The 17,655-nt window shown below is 40.3% G+C and overlaps 2 protein-coding genes across 2 annotated transcripts in view; one reads left to right on the top strand and one right to left on the bottom strand.

Annotated features, from left to right (window-relative positions):
• Window positions 1–2,393: 2,393 nt before the first annotated feature.
• snai2 (snail family zinc finger 2) lies at window positions 2,394–4,984 on the bottom strand. The gene is made up of 3 exons (XM_024391379.1): window positions 4,753–4,984; window positions 3,901–4,422; window positions 2,394–3,346 (listed from the first exon to the last, which is right to left on the bottom strand). The coding sequence occupies exons 1-3, from the start codon at window positions 4,829–4,831 to the stop codon at window positions 3,165–3,167; spliced, it is 783 nt and encodes a 260-aa protein (XP_024247147.1). The 5' UTR covers window positions 4,832–4,984; the 3' UTR covers window positions 2,394–3,164.
• Window positions 4,985–7,203: 2,219 nt separating this feature from the next.
• Window positions 7,204–17,655, top strand: part of LOC112226808 (gamma-1-syntrophin) — a 58,427-nt gene continuing 47,975 nt past the window's right edge. Inside the window, exon 1 of the mRNA XM_024391378.2 lies at window positions 7,204–7,909. The gene's annotated coding sequence lies outside the window, so the exon portion shown is untranslated. The remainder of the gene's footprint in view (window positions 7,910–17,655) is intronic.

Below are 17,655 nucleotides of genomic sequence, written 5' to 3'. Positions count from 1 at the left end.
GCTCGACATTATGTGTATGTCCGTGGCAATACTAAAGACAGTGAATACAGTTTCTAGTTCTTGTGTGGTGTCAGATATATCTATATATTTTTTGTGTGTCTAATAAGTGTTATGTTTAAGAAAATGACATTCATTTTTTATTGTATAACCTACCTACCAGAACAAACAAATAATATACCGTAGATGGATGTCCAAACGAACAATATTTTGAATTACTTGAATGGTAGTTCAGAAGTTATTTAGAAAACACCTCAAATCAAATGGATTCAAACTTATCATTCAGAGAGCATGGATTGTCCATTTTCTTCACTATTGTCTGTTAGAAAAGATCCATAAAGCACTCCTGGTGTTTACATCTTCAGGTTTGGTAATTATACACAACAGGATAACGATTAACAGTTTTGCCACGTCACACAAATATTTGATTTCACAAGTTCCCATCATATAGTAGCCATATGAAGCCAAACAAATGAGACACCTCTTCTTCTCCCTCTTTCTCCTCCTCTTACTACCACCATCACTGCTAAATTAAATATTCATGCCAGGATGAAAATCATTGCATGTCCTTTTCAAATCGGAGCAAATCTGCCAGGCTTTTAATAATCATTGTAATAAAAAAATAAATGGAAAGGTACTATTTCACAAGAGAAGGAGATGGCAAGTTATGGAAATACAACATTGGCATTGCGTTAAGTAGAAAGAAACCTCATGAATTTCTGAAAAGAAACGAACAAAGTTCTTATCTTATGGGTGCATTTCGACTATAACCAAAAGCAGCTGATTCATGAAAATTCCTTGGGGACACACCTTCCTCCAAACCTTTCATATACAGTACATTAGTGATATTTTAACATGAAATCATGACTATATGGTTCACACAGCTATAAGAGAGTCATATGTGGTTTATGTATGTGCCTGCACCTGCCTCTCTCATGGTGAGGTCTGACAGAAAAGCCTGGAGCCACCTGGTCCAATCAGAAATCCAGGAGAGAGCACCTGAAATAGCTTGACGATGACTCATATGTACGGATCTAGAATCTACCTACAGGGAAGATCAGCTCAGGAGCCCTTCAGAATGAGCCAGGAAGGAACACAAGTGTCTGTTTGTCAAGTCAGATCACTCAGGTCAGCAGCTTTTGGGCATTACGGAACATTCTCTCTAGTCTAGATTATACCACACTGGCGTCTGTTTGTTAGAAATAGTTTGCCTTCTACTGTATCCTTTAAGGCATTGCACTTTTTGGAGTGATTTAAAAAACAACATTTAAGCCTATTGTACAACATACTAGAAAAGACAACAAGATGTAGCCTGAGGAAGTCAGTTTTAATTCTTGATGGCACACATCCCAGAATCCTTGCAGGTTGTCAAAGCAATGCAAATCCGGGGATTGGGTGGAAACATATTAGAGGGTAGAACTATAACTTATTCCAGTGCCTCTGCAGTGATTGCTGTGAATTAACCATTCAGTATCAGACCTCAACTTATGCATTAGAAGGAAGACGGATTTAATCAGTTTACTGCCTGGGAGCATTCACCACACGTACAGAAGCCCTGTTTATACCTGCCATTAACATGCATCCTTCCTCCTGATCTTGTCCTGCTCTTGCACTTCTAAGATCTGGTCAAAATCAGTTCACAATTAGTAATTTAATCATCTACACCTGCCTAAAAATGTGGGCACAATCAGAATGTGGACAAGATATGGATGAAGGACGCATGTTAGAACCAGGTATAAACAGGGCTAGAGAGACAGACAGACCTCTGAGGGATAGGTCGATTAGGATTATAATAGATAGCTGCCTACAAGAAATAAGCTCTTCCATTTCAAAAGTAAGATTGGCTGCAGGCAGGCAAATAAAGGGCCGTGCTCCCTCAAAGGGTGTAGCAAGTGAGTGCTGATCAATATAGCTAGCATGTGTTACATTTCAAGTTTGTTTGATGTCTGGACAGGTTCACAAGGAGCAGGTTCAGCCTTGAGTCTGGGTCGAGTCATTCTTCGTTCTTTCTACACCTCTACCATGGAATGAAAGCATGAAAGTGGACTGGAGCAGGAATCTGACTTCTGCTGTGTTGTATGTTTCACTTTGAAGCAGTTTGAAAGTTACTATATGAAGTTGAAGGACTTACAACTCCACAGACAGGTTGTTATCATAGTAATGTCAGGCAAGTAGTTTCAAGAGAAAGTAGTAAAAACATTGCAGCTTGTATAATGATAAATCTAAAGTCTGCACATGATGTGATGGATCTTAGTATATTTATTTGATTACTAATCTCATAAAGTTGAATTAAGAAGATGTTTCATGACACCTTTTCTAGAATACCCAGCAAGTGTACGTCATCATGCCATTACCCTGATATCCACAGTCCTTGCACAGAAAAATAAAGTCAAGCATTTTACAAACATTTTATGAATCTTTATTTTTAAAAGCATCTCAAAAATATTAAAATCATTTATTCAGTATCACAATTCACACGGTCAGAAATACAATCATCTCAGTCCCACTTACATTCAAATATATAAAAATATGAATGAAAATAATTGTTTACGAAAAAATAGTTAATTGCCAACTCAAAGTGAGGCACTTGGTAAAAGTATTGTTATCTGCTGGCAAAACAGTTACTGTCTGATTGAGTTGTAATACTGTCACCCTAAAAATAGTCTCTCCACTTGTTCCCTAAGTTATGATGGCTTTAAATATTCCATTGACTGTGCACAGTCCATCTCTATCGTTTGTTACCATACACCATGTGGAATACCTATGTGGTTTCTTAGAAAAAAGAAAAATATTATGACATAACTGGAAATATATCCTATGAGAGAGATTGGTCAGAACATCAAAATGTTTGAGAAGGCACATTATTTCAAATATCTCCACTTCTCAAAAATACATGAAAAGCAATGACTGTAAGGTACATGGTATAACAAACATAAAGCTCAACACTGGTTGCGATGGCAGAAAGATACTGCTTAAAATGAAAAGCACATGACAGACAGAGGATTTGTTTTTACACTGAAATGAAATGGCTTGTTGGTCAGTCAGTAAAAGAGTGTCTTGCATATTTGGTTACAATGCCTCAGTATGCAATATCCCCTGAACAGTTCTTGAGGATTGGAAAGTACCAGAGGTCTCTGGTGGTGGCACTGTCTCCCAGCCCAGCAGTCTCAATGTACTACACAACAACCAGATTCCTCATGCTTGTGCAGAAGAGACATTCTGGAGAAGGTTTTGGAACAGTTCTTGCATTGGTATTTTTTCACATCCGAATGGGTTTGTAGGTGAGCCCTGAGGTTGGACCTGTCCGCAAAAGCCCTACTGCAATGGGGGCAGGAGAAGGGCTTTTCTCCTGTAAGAGGGGAAAGGGGAAGAAATGTGTCAGTATTCACAGGCGGATAAAAGATACAAACTGACATAGGCCTAATAATATAACAAACTATTTGCTCCATAATCAACGGTTACTCTTATGTTGCACTGTAAAGGTTAGGAAACACTAGAGTCAAAATCGTTCTTCCTTGACATGATGTCAAGCATGAGATATGGCTTGACATTAAAGTCCAAGTATTTTACTTTGTGAAAAGTATAAACCAGAACATAAAATGTTGTACATCATGGAACTCCATAGTCTGAAAACCACACCTTTAACATAAGTTACCACATAACATATGTTTTACACAGGCATTGCTGTTTTACACAGGCATTGCAATGCATTTTGCAATATGTATATGATACATACATTTAATTTTAAAAAAACAGTTTAAACCAGTTATCATAAATGATATATTCCATAAACTGTTGCACATAGTTATCCTAAAACAAAATAGCCCACCATGCAGCAATCTTCAATATTTCCAAGTAGACTACTGTACAGTAATGACACTCCAAACCTTTATAGCTACTCACCAGTGTGCGTTCTGATGTGTCCCTGAAGCAACCACGGTCTTGAGAAAGCTTTGCCACATATTTTACAGACACAAGGCAAAGTGTGAGTTCTAATGTGCATTTTTAGGGCTCCAAGACTGACGTACTCCTTTTCGCAATATTTACAACTGAAAGATTTCCTCGTCTGTGCGTCGCAGTGCAGTTGCTTATGTTTCAGCAGTCCAGAATACGTGGAATAGGATTTGTTACACAAACTACATTGGAATTGCTCTGCCTCCACTCCATGAGGATCTGTAAGTTTGGTAAGCATCCGGTCGTCTTCATCGCTCCTGGGGCTCTCGGAGCCGCTGTGGTCTTTGGATGAGGTGTCAGAGAGCGATGAGTGGTATCCAGAAATGGGAGAGAGGTCACTTGGAAGCGGAGATAACGGAAAACTGCTTGTAGTCCATACTGTGATAGGGTTGTATGCGACCGAGCTAAGGATCTCCGGTTGAGGAATGACAGGCAATGGGAGGCCTTTGTAGAGATACGGTGAAATAAATACTGAAAATAGAAACAAAATCGTACATTTAGGTGATTCAAAATAACTTCACTGTATAGTAATAATATGCCTATATATGTCCATGTATTATTTATTTTAAAAAGAGCTGAATAACATCCCCCCTCATTGAAGAGCACAGATTAGAAAGTTACAAAGCAGCAATAACTTTGACATGGAGATGCAATGAAAGTATGCATCCGGATACATTTCAACTGTGTAGTCGGATAATAGCCTGGCCGCTGTCAATTTGTAAACGTGTAACAATTTAGTTGCATGTCAGTGTAATCCACGCATCTGTTGAGCGATGGATTTAGAAAACTTATTTGCTTTACCTGTAGGGCTTTCCAGCTCGCTATAATTTGGCTTCTTAGAGGAGTTAATATGTTTCTTGACAAGAAACGATCGTGGCATCTTGGAAAAATAAATGTGACTGAAACTTTGGTATAAAACTTTTTTGGTAACGGTCCCCTCAGGGCGCGACAAATCACTGCAGAGACGGAAATCCTTATTGCATACGCCAGTGAAGTGTCATTGTAGTGCAGAGAGCGCTGTTGTAACAGTACAGCAGGCAGCAGTAAAGAGCTGTAAATACTCCCTATCAGGTGCATGGGAGGAGTCTCCCAAGACTCATTTACATGTCAGGCGTCCTCAAACCAATTAAAACCACGTAAATGTGTAATGGGCGGAGTCAAGACCCACCCTCTTGGTGGACAGGTGTATTTGTGTGTGGAGTGGGGAGATTTGTGGACTAGTGGTGGTGGTGGCGATGGTGTTTGGGTTTGTAGCTGGAGACAGCTGTGAAATAAGGATGCACACCAGTGCAATCAGCGGAATGTGCAGGTTGTTGGTAATGAGCGTTGTGTGCTGCATAGCTCAGAAGGCATGAAAGTCGATAGCCTGTTCAATGGCATGGAGGACTAATTTAATGAGGGATATAATTGTAAAAAAACACATCTGCATGGTATTAAATGATATTGCTTCCTATGTGCTACACAGCATACACACATGTTTGATTATTTATTGATGTATACCCTTTCCCCAATCCAGTGACATGTAATGTATGCATAAAAAGGGGATAGTTGAAACCAACTCCATTGCTGTTCACATTGTCACTGAATGGGATTGTCCTCAACGAAGCTTCCTCTGATGTCAGTGTGAATGCAGGTAGTAAATCATACATTTCCTTGTCAATAATCCAATAAAGTATTCTTCCTTCAAATGTCAATCTAACTAGTTGGCTTTCAAGGTCAGTCTGAACAGCATAATTACATTTACCTCTGTCTGCTGAGCCTGCTGAGCGGAGCCTGCAAAGGAGAAAGAAATGTATATCACTTTACGCCCCCTTGTGTCCAGTTAACTCTTCGCAATGGCATTATATGGCAAAATTAATGAAACAAAGGATACATTTGAATAGTTCCATAGCAATTAAGATTGGCAAATTTTTGAATATTATTGTGTTGCTAACTTAAAGTTAATTGTGAACTGGTTATCTTATCTTCAAAACCTAATTGGAGACAATAAATAATGTCCTTCTTTCCTGGCTAAATTATAAGGGTAGGAGGGGTTATCTGTGTATAATTAGTTGGATGGCTCCATTTTTGATGGGTGAGACCTAATGTTCCAGGACGTTAGATAATTTATCTGACAACACACTGTGGAATGGATGTGCAGCTCATATGTTTGTTAATGTTTGTATTTTTGCATGTTTGAATGTTAGTGTTGTGTTGTACTTTCTGTTATATTGGTTTTTCGAAATAAACAACAAACACATACACAAAGTAAACGTGTGTAAGTTTTCCACGGTGAGAAAGCATCAATGTTTTGTTTCACACAGATAGTCTGTGTGCACTAACTGAAATTTTGGATGAGCTATACCGCACTTAAAACACACCTTTATTGTGAAAACACAAGTCAATACTACAGCTTTCCGCATCTAAATCAACATGGATACCCAATATATAGGGGTTACTCACAAGGTACAGTGCCTTGCAAAACGATTCATCCCCATTTGGTGTAAATTCCACGTTGTAAGGCAGCAGAATAGGGAAAATGCCAAGGGGGTGAATACTTTCGCAAGCCACTGTAGTACTGTATAGGGATTTGATGCTAAAGCAGATGGGTGTGCATCGTCTTTAATCTAATCAGGTCATGTCCAGGGCAGCAAAGTGTTCATTTGATGAAATGTTCTATAAATAAGATCAACAATCATTAGAAAATCACCTGAAACGACAATAACTAATTATTGAAAAGAGGATAAAATGCCTGTGAGATGAATTCATGACGAAGAAGCCTTATGTGGTGCAAGTGATAATAGCATTCAAATTCATGTTTTTTATTTTTTACATTTAATTTGGTTATTTAACCTTTATTTAACTATTTTATAAGGGCCATTTTATCTCTCAGGTCTATGATGCTCAAATTGGTCCCACTTTAATCAACTGTGTATAAAATTGGTAGTTAAGATGGTAATTCAATGCACTTGCAAAGGGGAATGCAATTATTAAAGTCCTATGTAGCAACTTAATGTTATTACAATGTCATGACAGAGTTATTACACAGGTATAAGAGCAACTTCATGTAAAGTGTTAGACTTTGGGACAGTGTGTTGTGTAGAAAAAAGATACTATTGCAATCATATACATATGTAGACCTACTCTCTTTATGGCTATACATAGCTCTGATTGTAATACACCTGGAAACTGGAAAACCTGCACAGCTGCTCACACAATAAGGGCTGCAGGGTAGAGGATCTTACGGCACTGAACCCAGCTGTCTGTTAATGTATTGAGGAGCTGAAACTGGGTTCCCTGATCTGATGTGAGATACACATTGAACTGGCTCCTTTGAATCTCCTTTTGCGGTAATTTTCTTCAGGACGCATTCCCCAACCAACCAACCCATACCGCAGTGCTCGCCGATAATTGTCTTTCAAACCGCTCCTTGGACCGGACATTTTGCTTGTACTTATCTTAGGCTATGTGCATAATTGATTTTCTTAATCAACGGTGAACGTACATTCACAGTAATTTCCCCATTGGGAGAAATGTGAGTGGTCCGTGAGTAAAATTAACAACTGAGTCGATTGACGTGAGTTAAAACAAATCACATGCGATTTTTAGCCAGTCATTTTGGCACCAGGGCGCATGGTAAGGGAAAATGTGAAACTGTATCTATCCCATGCCTTGCTGGCGACGACTGTCGAAGGAAAGGATGCCCTGTCTCGTTTCTGCTGGAGAAATATGGAGAGAAAAAAATACACGTTTTTCGTGTAGCCTAGGATAAGTGTGGGATGCTTAGCGGTTTCGCACACTGCCTCAGTGTGTGGATATCGTGGGCGACGGTGGCACAAGGATAGGTAGGCTACGATTTCACATAGATTTTTTAGATTCACATAGATTCTTTATAATCTGCAGCCTTGACAGTCAGCAGGGATTGATGTAAGGGGCCGACTGGATCCAATATCATCACCACCTGTTACCAGAAAATCAGGTAAACTATATATAAATATTCCAAGTCAACTTCTCGATTTATATTGTATAATACAATGCAATTTGCATTTAAGATGGTAATTCACTGTAGTGGGATATAGCCCACTAGTATATGAGACAATGTAATGTATTAATTGTACCTTTAAAAACGTTCACTTTTATTAAAAACGCCATTTGTAGATTATCACTTTCATAAAGCCTAATTCAGAAGCCAGTAGGCTATGTTCTTCATGATCTATCTAATATCTAATAGGTAGCCTAAGAATCTATGATCATTGGCTCTCACATATGCGTAATGTAGCCTACGAAAGGGAACCGTTCATTCAGATTATGATAGAGAACCCATTAAGTGTAAAACATGAAAGGAATTTTTGTTGCAACATGCAGTAGCCTATTTTGCCGTCTGACGTGTCCAAATGTATAGGCACACGCAGTTCCTTCAGCTTGTGCCGTGTCAGTCCTCTTTCTATCCACAATGACGTTAAACAAGGTTGAAGTGCAAGGCTAAACACTGCCCATATTATCGACATGGTCAGTTTAGTATGATATAGACTTGTAGATGATGGAATTCTGCTGCCACGGTAAGGCAGTTGCTGGTATTAATCATATTCCAATGATTTACATGGTTGTACAGCCCATTGATTGTTCGTCTTCTGGAGCTAATAATGTGGAATACATGCAATACCAGCCTGGCATAATATATCACCAGCCCAATGGCAACCAAACTATAGTCTCTATTCTGGTTTTAATACTTTTTAGGAAGGTATATAGATTTACTTGAAAGCCCCTCCTGAATATTTATGATCTATTATGAATATATATTTAACATTTCCACTCTTCTTACAGTAATGTTTGTTAAAGTAAAGACAAATCAACTCAATAACTTGAGGGGTCAGTTGGTGTATACCTTATAATCATTTGGTGGGTGATTATATTTGTGCTATTTCACACATGTACAAGTCCATATGAATACATACAGCATGTGTGAATTAGAAATGTATTTTTTTTTATTGCATATCCCAATTCTCTTTGAGACACCCTCAGAAAGTGGGGTAACAGCCAGGGATAGCCTTTCTCAACAGTGATCCTGGAGCAATTAGGGTTAAGTGCCTTGCTTATGGGCCCCATCTTTCACCTTGTCAACTCAGGGATTTGAACTAGTGACCTTCTGGTTACTGGCCCAAAACTCTAGCTGCTAGGCTACCCGACGTCCATTGTGCTACCATCCATTGGCTTTAAGATGGAGGTTAAAACCTAGCTAGATTTGATTGACACACTCTTAATTTGTATTCAATGTAAGCTGCTTGCTGAGCTCAATCAAACCATAGGATAGGCTATACCTGTTAGGTCTGTATCATGGCCTTATCATCAATATGCTGTAATTCTTACAAATTCTTCAGAAAGGATTACGGAGCAGTCTAGGTCAATGGTCAAAGGTAGCAATTTGGTTGATGTACAGTATAGTGTCAGATCCTTGTTCCTATGGATTGAAAAGGTGGTGACATGTCATTGACATGTTTATGTTCTGACTTTACCCCCTCTCCCCATACAGCTCATACTATAAATCAAAGATCTCTTTGTCAAGAACATCAGGCTTGAGGGAAATTGGCCAATAGGGTACTGTGACCAGGTGTCAACCAGGCATGACTCTCCTGTCTACAGTGTCACATTGTAATGCCATGAAGTACACTCGTAGAAAAATAGATGCCAAATAGAACCCAACAGGGTTCTTCAGCTTGTCCCCATAGGGGAACCCTTTTCGGTGCTAGGTAGAACCCTCTGTAAGTGGTTCTTCATAGAATCCTCAAAGAAGGGTTCTATACCTAGAACCCTCCATGAATGGTTCTAATGTGCTATAACACTTTTATCTTATGTTGTTATCTTTCAAATTAAACTATTTTTGACAATACATAACGTATATCTTGAAGCATTTCTTTGAGAGCCTAGTTATACCCTAACACCGTGGTCTGAAACTCCTGCTTTACTGGCCACATCAGGCCTGCTATTCACATTATGCATGCTTGCAAAGTGATGTGTAATTCCTATTGGAATCCAGACAAAGTAAGGATATCTAACAATTGTCACTTTTAGTCAACTGCAACCTGCATTCAGAATGACTGCCAGGGTAGGGAAAATTAATTCATTAAAGAGACTACATAAATCATATAAACTGGAACAACCATCTCAGGAACAGGTGCAATAAATCAAACTATTAACGAATTTAAATGATTTATCTTTGTGTAGCATAATCAACCAATCAAAAAGTACCTTCAGAAAGTATTCACACCCGAGGCCTCCCGAGTGGCACAGTGGTCTAAGGCACTTCATCGCAGTGCTTGAAGCATCACAACATACCTGGGTTCAATTGCTGGCTGTGACCGGGACACCCATGAGTTGGTGCACAATGGTTAGGGGGGGGTTTGGCCTGCTGGGATTTCCTTGTCCCATCGTGTACTTCAGCTGGATGGTGTTTCCTCTGACACATTGGTGCGGCTGGCTTCCAGGTTGTGTGGTTTGGCAGGGTCGTGTTTTGGAGGATGCATGGCTCTTGACCTTCGCCTCTCCCGAGTCCGTAGGGGAGTTGCAGCGATGGGACAAGACTGTAACTACCAATTGGATATCACGGAAAAGTTTTTTTTTCCCACATTTTGTTGTGTTACAGCCTGATTTTAGTATTGATTAAATGGAGATTTCTTTATCACTAGCCCACATTTGTATTTCGTCTTGACTCGGTCTCGGACAGTGAGGACTCGTCATTTCTTCCCGAGACCAACGGAGTACAAAAGTCATAATTATCTGTTTCCATTCAGCCAGCCCATAAAACCGCTTCGCAAGGCCAAATATATACACTCCTTTCTTGAAACATTAATATCTTAACAGCCTTTATAACTATTATACACATGTTTGCACAGTTTGCACAGTGGCAAACCTATAGGCCTTGAGTGTTTGTGATTCTGAAAGGACAGCAACCGTAATACCAGCGCATTCATATAGGAGAGTGCACCTTTTGTAAAACACAAAGGGCCAGTTGTGTAGTGTAGGGTATACGCAGGTAAGCCATATACCCAACATTTTTTCAGTGGCCATTGCTTATACTCACTTCTTAATCCCTACTGATGCATATCAAAGTAGTGTAGTGGAGGTATACGACTTATCAATTAATAGAGAAATCATGCACAAAGTAGCCTACACAATCGCAAAGCATGTGAAATATATGCACATGCACGCCGCACACATAGCCTAGTTTCAGCGGGCAGCAAGAGTGTGCAGTTTTCAACTGGTTTTGGCATGGAGTAGCTCACAGAAGAATGACATCGGTAGCCGGTAGGGTAGGAAAGACATTTCAACAGTAAATGCTAACTAAGGCAACAATGGGTATGCAAACCAGGTATTGAAAAAGTTTAGTCCGAAGTGTTGGTTAGTCGATTATTGTGATGCGCAATGGTCATCATATGCTGTTTGCATCAGGGTCATAGACATGGATGGGCCTGGGTGGACAGAGGCCCACCCACTGGGGAGCCAATCAGATTGATGTGGTTTAAGCATTGGTGTGAATTTAAGACCATCACATTGTATTCTATTAACAAAAGGGTGATTTGAGAGTGAAAATCTGAAACATTTCTAGGAAAACAGATATTTCACACAGGGAGCTTTTTCTTCGCTGGGCAGGCTGTTTGGGAACTTTTGGGCAAAATTAGAGTATATCCACTTCTCCAGGTACCACTACACCACTGCATAGGACCAATGATGGAAAGACAGCAGTCACACACAGCATGATGTTAAAGGATAAGCAGTTCATCAACTCTGACATAATAAGCCAGTAGGTCCCAATCATAAGAATAGAAAAACAGAACCATTAAGTATTACCCAATCGAAATGTACAACTATTACTTCTCGTTGTAAAAAATAAATAAATCACGTTTAGCACACAAAGTAAACGGTGACCTAAAGTTTAAAGTGGGACTGACTTTGCCACCACAAACCGATGCTGGCACTAAGACTGCAATCAATGCTCAATGAGCTGTATTGATCAGCTATGAAAAGCCAACTGACATTTACTCCTGAGGTGCTGACCTGTTGCACCCTCTACAACCACTGTGATTATTATTATTTGACCCTGCTGGTCATCTTTGAACGTTTGAACATCTTGTCCATGTACTGTTATAATTTCCACCCAGCACAGCCAGAAGAGGACTGGCCACCCTTCAGAGCCTGGTCCCTCTCTAGGTTTCTTCCTAGGTTCTGGCCTTTCTAGGGACTTTTTCCTAGCCACTGTGCTTCTACATCTGCATTGCTTGCTGTTTCAACACCTTAGTGCCCACAAAGCTCATCACTAAGTTAAGGACCCTGGGACTAAACACCTCCCTCTGCAACTGAATCCTAGACTTCCAGACGGACCGCCCCCAGGTGGTAAGGGTAGGTAACTACACATCCGCCACTCTGATCCTCAACACAGGGGCCCCTAAGGGGTGCGTGCTCAGTCCTGTCCTGTACTCTCTGTTCACCCACGACTGCATGCCCAGACACCTTCATTAAGTTTGTCGACAACACAATAGTAGTAGGCCTGATCACCGACAACGATGAGACAGCCTATAGGGCCGTGTGGTGCCAGGATAACAACCTCTCCCTCACCATGATCAAGACAAAGAAGATGATTGTGGACTACAGGAATAGGAGGACCGAGCATGCCCCCATTCTCATCGTCAGGGCTGTAGTGGAGCATGTTAAGAGCAAGTTCCTTGGAGTCCACATCAACAACAAACTATCATGTTCCAAACACACTAAGATAGTCGTAAAGAGGGCACGACAAAGCCTATTCCACCTCAGGAGACTGAAAAGATTTGGCATGGGTCCTCAGATCCTCAGATTCTACAGCTGCACCATCGAGAGCATCCTGACTGGTTGCATCACTGTCTAGTATGGCAACTGTTCCTCCTCTGACCGCAAGGCACTACAGAGGGTAGTGCGTACAGCCCGGTACATCACTGGGGCCAACCTTCCTGCCATCCAGGACCTCTATACCAGGCGGTGTCAGAGGAAGGCCCAAAAATTGTCAAAGACTCCAGCCACCCTAGTCATAGACTGTTCTCATAGCCTATAGTTTTTTGGGGCATGTTGTATTAATTGTGATAGGCTCATGTTTTACTGGTCAGGTACCCCCACTATTTATTTTACTGGGATGATGTACCGGACCGTACTGCCTTACTACTACTAGTAGTAGGCCTAGTAGTAGTAGTAGTAATAGTAGTAGTAGGAGTAAGCCTAGTAGTAGTAGTAGTAGCTGCTTACCTGTTGATTAACTGGGAAGTTTCTATTTATCTTCTTCACCTTTAAAATCAAACATTAAACTCATTGCAACATAATACACAAAGATTACATTTGGTAGCACTTGATTTTATAGTCCAGAGACTATTATTTATGTTGCGTATTTAATACTATGGAAATAGTAACCTCTTACTCACTGGTTAGTTTCACTGAAACACCATTTGTTGGCTGTATAACATTTCATTAAGTATCATCATACCAGTATAATATGCTCCTCTTTGAGAAGCACACTCTCTCTCTCTCTCTCTCTCTCTCTGTGTACGGTCCTATAGGATTTAGCTCGCTTTGCACTTCACACTTGTTTTAGAGAGTTGTCCACCAGTTGGTCCCACATCTCTTTAACATTCAATTCATACGTTTGTTTTCGATTTCCCCTTGGTGTTTTGATTCAACAATGTAACCGTTGAAAGTTTGAGAAAAAAAGTCTGTAGAGCTAGAAAGCTAATAATTGATGTGGGGAAGAGGATACCTCGTCAGTTGCACAAATGAATGCATTTAACCAAACCCCTCTGACTCAAAGTGGTGCAGGTGGCTGCCTTAATGGATATCATCTGTGCCTGGGGAGCAATTGTTGGGGGTTAACTTCCTTGCTCAAATTTTTCCACTTTACTGGCTCGGGGGATTTGAAGCGCCAACCTTTCAGTTACTGGCCCAATGCTCTTAACTGTTAGGCTACAAGATTATTTGATAATGTCAAATATTTATTCATGCTGTTTTGCAAACTACTGATGTTTTCATGTCTGCTAAATTGTGCCAAATGAAAGCCAATTCCACTGTGAAAAGACAAACGAGAAGCACTGATCCTGATGTTGCCCTTTAGCTATGGCTGCTGCGCTGCCTCTGAAGGAAAGATGAAGAGGGTATAGAAAGGCTGGATGTCATGGTGAGGTTGTGGCCATGCACATCTTCATCCCAATTTACTGTAGTCCCAGAACTGAGCGGGGGAAAGAGGAAGACTATGTCAAACCTCATATTTCTGTACACTCTGGAGAGGGACTGTTTGGTCGTCCATCCATCTGTATGAATTGTCCCAGATGTTGACTGGATTTCACTGTGGAGGTATGCTATAAGGGTTTGTGTGATGAATACACAGTAGCGCAAAGAGATTTTACTGTAGATGCTTCAGTCAATCATTCAGTCAGTGTACCTCCGAGTGTTCTGTTTTCTGCAGAGTCACTGTTGTGCAAAAATAAAATATAGTTGCTGTAGTCCTCTGGCCCAGGCAGTGCAGAGCGATGAGTAATCAAGTCAATCTTCACCATCTCTCATAACACAAAACACACAACACTCATTTAATATGCTTAACTGATGTAGTGGTCTCTGACTCAGAATACTCTGGAGAAATTATACTATTGTTGTTGAGTCATCTAAAATGTCAGTACCATGGCTGGTCTAAGGGCTGGGCGGTATACCGTATTTTACTATATACCGATAGTATATATACCGTTGGTTTGTCAAATGTGATACACCGTGTCTAACATCCATCATCACTCTCCGCTCTCTCTCCACATAGACCTAGCCCTGCCCCTGTCACTCAATGAGCACATTTGTTGTTGCTCGACCATGAGACACTTGCGTTTAGTCTGCATGGTCATACAACAATGTTGATGACAACGATGCTGTTTCAACTTTGCTTCGTAATATAAATCCACAAGTGTTCTATAATTACACTATTCGTTTGTTTCTGACATCTGCAAACAGCTAGTTTGTCTTTTCTTAACAAGTTGAGGCTAAATCGTGTTAGCTCTAATGCTAATCGCTAGTTTGTGTTACCGCTAATGCCAATCGCTAGTTAGCTGGCTAGCTAGCTAGCTAATAAATGTAATCCGTCAGAGCAAACGTAGCTAGCTATACAGCCCGATACCAGTGATGGTGTAGGCCTAAATCATGTTGTTTGTGCAACAGTATCTTCTAATAGCAAAGAAAAAACATTTAATATACCCAAGTATTATAGGTTCCCCTAGGAAACACCCACCAAGACTTTGGTTCCTACCATGTCAAAATAACTCCTCCCTGGCATTTTCATTTGTTGTCATGTCAAACACTGTATTCAAGGTGCCCACTATTATATTCTAACTATAGAATTCGAATAATCATTCTATTTCCATGATTCCAACAGTTCCCCCACGTGGTTTTATCTAAATTGCTAGTCAAATCGCAATTGTAACATTTGGTTAAAAATAAGGCCTAGATTTTTTTGCCCATATTGTGCAGCCCTACGTGGCAGTGTGTAAATGATCTCAAATGAGTGCAGGAAATGCAGAAATGGATGAAAACATAGAAAATATTTTGGGGTTGAAGTTTAATTCAACAGTATAAAACAATCAGAATGGAGAAAGACACATTGAAATCAGTTAGAATTCATGTGTTACCACACTAGGGTCATGCACTAGTTCTAATGCAAATGAAGAATTTGTAATATTCAAAAACATAAAATAACTTAAATTACCATACTGTCAAAAAAAGTTAAATAAAATATTTTGGCCATATTGCCCAGCCTTAGCTGGTCTGCAATCTCTCTCTTTCTGTTTAACAATTTGTTTAGCATGTTTAGCATGCAAGGTACAAAAGGTAGCAACAAACGAGGCATTGCCTTAAAGATTAGCTAGCATATCTCTGCCATAAACTGCATGGAAGTCTGGTGCTATTATTGTTGCAATTGGAGAGGGGACTGTGGATCGGTCTCTGTCTGTCCGTATGTACGTTAGTTTGTACTTTAATCTCACATGATATCTCAGACAGCACTGGCCCAGTTTTGACGAAACTTGGGTGAATGATGTGTCTTGCCGTCGAGATCCGACATTTACAAAATGACACTGATTGGCCCAAGGCGGGAGCTGTAGTAATTAACTGAAATGTGTTTGTCACACCAGAGAGGAAGAGGTGAAGCGAGAGGGATAACTGGGCCCAAACGTTATCTTGTTCAGCAGGTGGTGTTTTTATTTTCTCCTCACCCAATGAGGAGTTTTTGTATGGAGGTCAATGAGAGATTCTTGAATTTGGTTAACAAGAAATATAATGGCTTATTTGCTTATTTAATCAAATAGAAGTTTCGTAGTGCTTAGGTCATTACGCGTGTACTGCTATAAGTAGGACAAGTGACATCCAGGCAACTTTGAAAAAACAACAACTTTTTATCGGAGTTGTGCCTATTGTTCCCGCACGTATCAACCCTCTCATTGGCTAGAGCGGTCCCACCTGATCTTGCCTCCTCCTGACTGCTTTCCATTTTTAAGACATTCATTTTCATTGTTAGAGCAGCCACTGGAGTATCATCTGTGGTCACACACGATAACTGAAATTTGTTCGTCACACACAATATCTCAATTGGCCCAAGCGGGGTCGCTGCATCATTCGTGGGGGACAAAATGTTTACTGTTGTCCCTCATGATGAAGTTGGGGAGGGTACTGTGGATCTGTCTCGGTCTGTATGTTTGTTTGTATGTTAGTCACACGCTATATGGGCTCCCAAGTGGCACAGCGGTCTAAGGCACGCATCTCAGTGCTATAGGCCTTACTACAGACACCCTGGTTTGAATCCAGGCTGTAAATCAGCCGTGATTAGGAGTCCCATAGGACGGCGCACAATTGGCCCAGCGTCGTCCGGGTTTGGCCTGTGTAGGCCGTCATTGTTAATAAGAATTTTTTCTTAACTGACTTACCAAGTTAAATATTTTTTATTTATCTTAGAACTGGCCCGATTTTGACGATACTTGGGTGAATGTTGCGTCTTGCCATAGAGTTCCGGAATTTACAAACAAGAGATTGAAAATGAAAACTTTGAAAGGTCATGCCCCTCACCCCGTTTGACCAAAAGTCATGAAATCTGGTCCACAGGTCCCTCTCCTCACAAGGAACACATTTCCCTCAAGGACGCATAAGGTTTGCCATGATTAATTGTCTGTCATTTTGAATTTTGTGAAAAGCATTTAAAAGGCTACTCTTCTGGCACCGAATGACTGATCTGCACCAAACTTGATATGTGGCATTTAAGGACAAACGTTTCGCAACACAATATTTTCCAGACTAGCACCTAAAACATGGCTGCACTGAACAATAAACATTGACCAATAAACATTCAGGTAGGCATGGTCTGGTACATACATGAATATAAATCAGTAAAGGATATTCGTATTCTAATACAATTTGGTACACATGTTGCAAACAGTGTCAAGACTCAACATATGCAAGAACATTCATATCAACCACACAGTGGTGCTATAATGGGCACATGTTTATATCTCTTGATCTGTTTGACTCAGAGTGCTGAAATTTGGCACACATGCTCAGGGAAATGAGTCTAAATAACCCACGCAATATCTCAGACACTACTGCCCCGATTTTGATGAAATTTTGGTGAATGATGTGTCTTGCCATAGAGATGCGGCATTTACAAAATTACACTGATTAGCCCAAGGGGGG

The sequence above is a fragment of the Oncorhynchus tshawytscha genome, linkage group LG28 (assembly GCF_018296145.1).
Source record: "Oncorhynchus tshawytscha isolate Ot180627B linkage group LG28, Otsh_v2.0, whole genome shotgun sequence".
Lineage (NCBI taxonomy): Eukaryota > Metazoa > Chordata > Actinopteri > Salmoniformes > Salmonidae > Oncorhynchus > Oncorhynchus tshawytscha.
Note: the sequence above shows the minus strand (reverse complement) of the source record. Positions and strands in the feature narration are given on the sequence as shown.

What these genes read in the sequence shown, in the direction of transcription:
- snai2 (XM_024391379.1), bottom strand. Translation starts at nt 4,831, where the DNA reads ATGCCACGATCGTTTCTTGTCAAGAAACATATTAACTCCTCTAAGAAG. An exon ending in CGAGCTGGAAAGCCCTACAG is followed by an intron (nt 4,423 to 4,752) that starts GTAAAGCAAATA and finishes TTCTATTTTCAG; the next exon opens with TATTTATTTCACCGTATCTC. An exon ending in ACACATCAGAACGCACACTG is followed by an intron (nt 3,347 to 3,900) that starts GTGAGTAGCTAT and finishes CCCCTCTTACAG; the next exon opens with GAGAAAAGCCCTTCTCCTGC.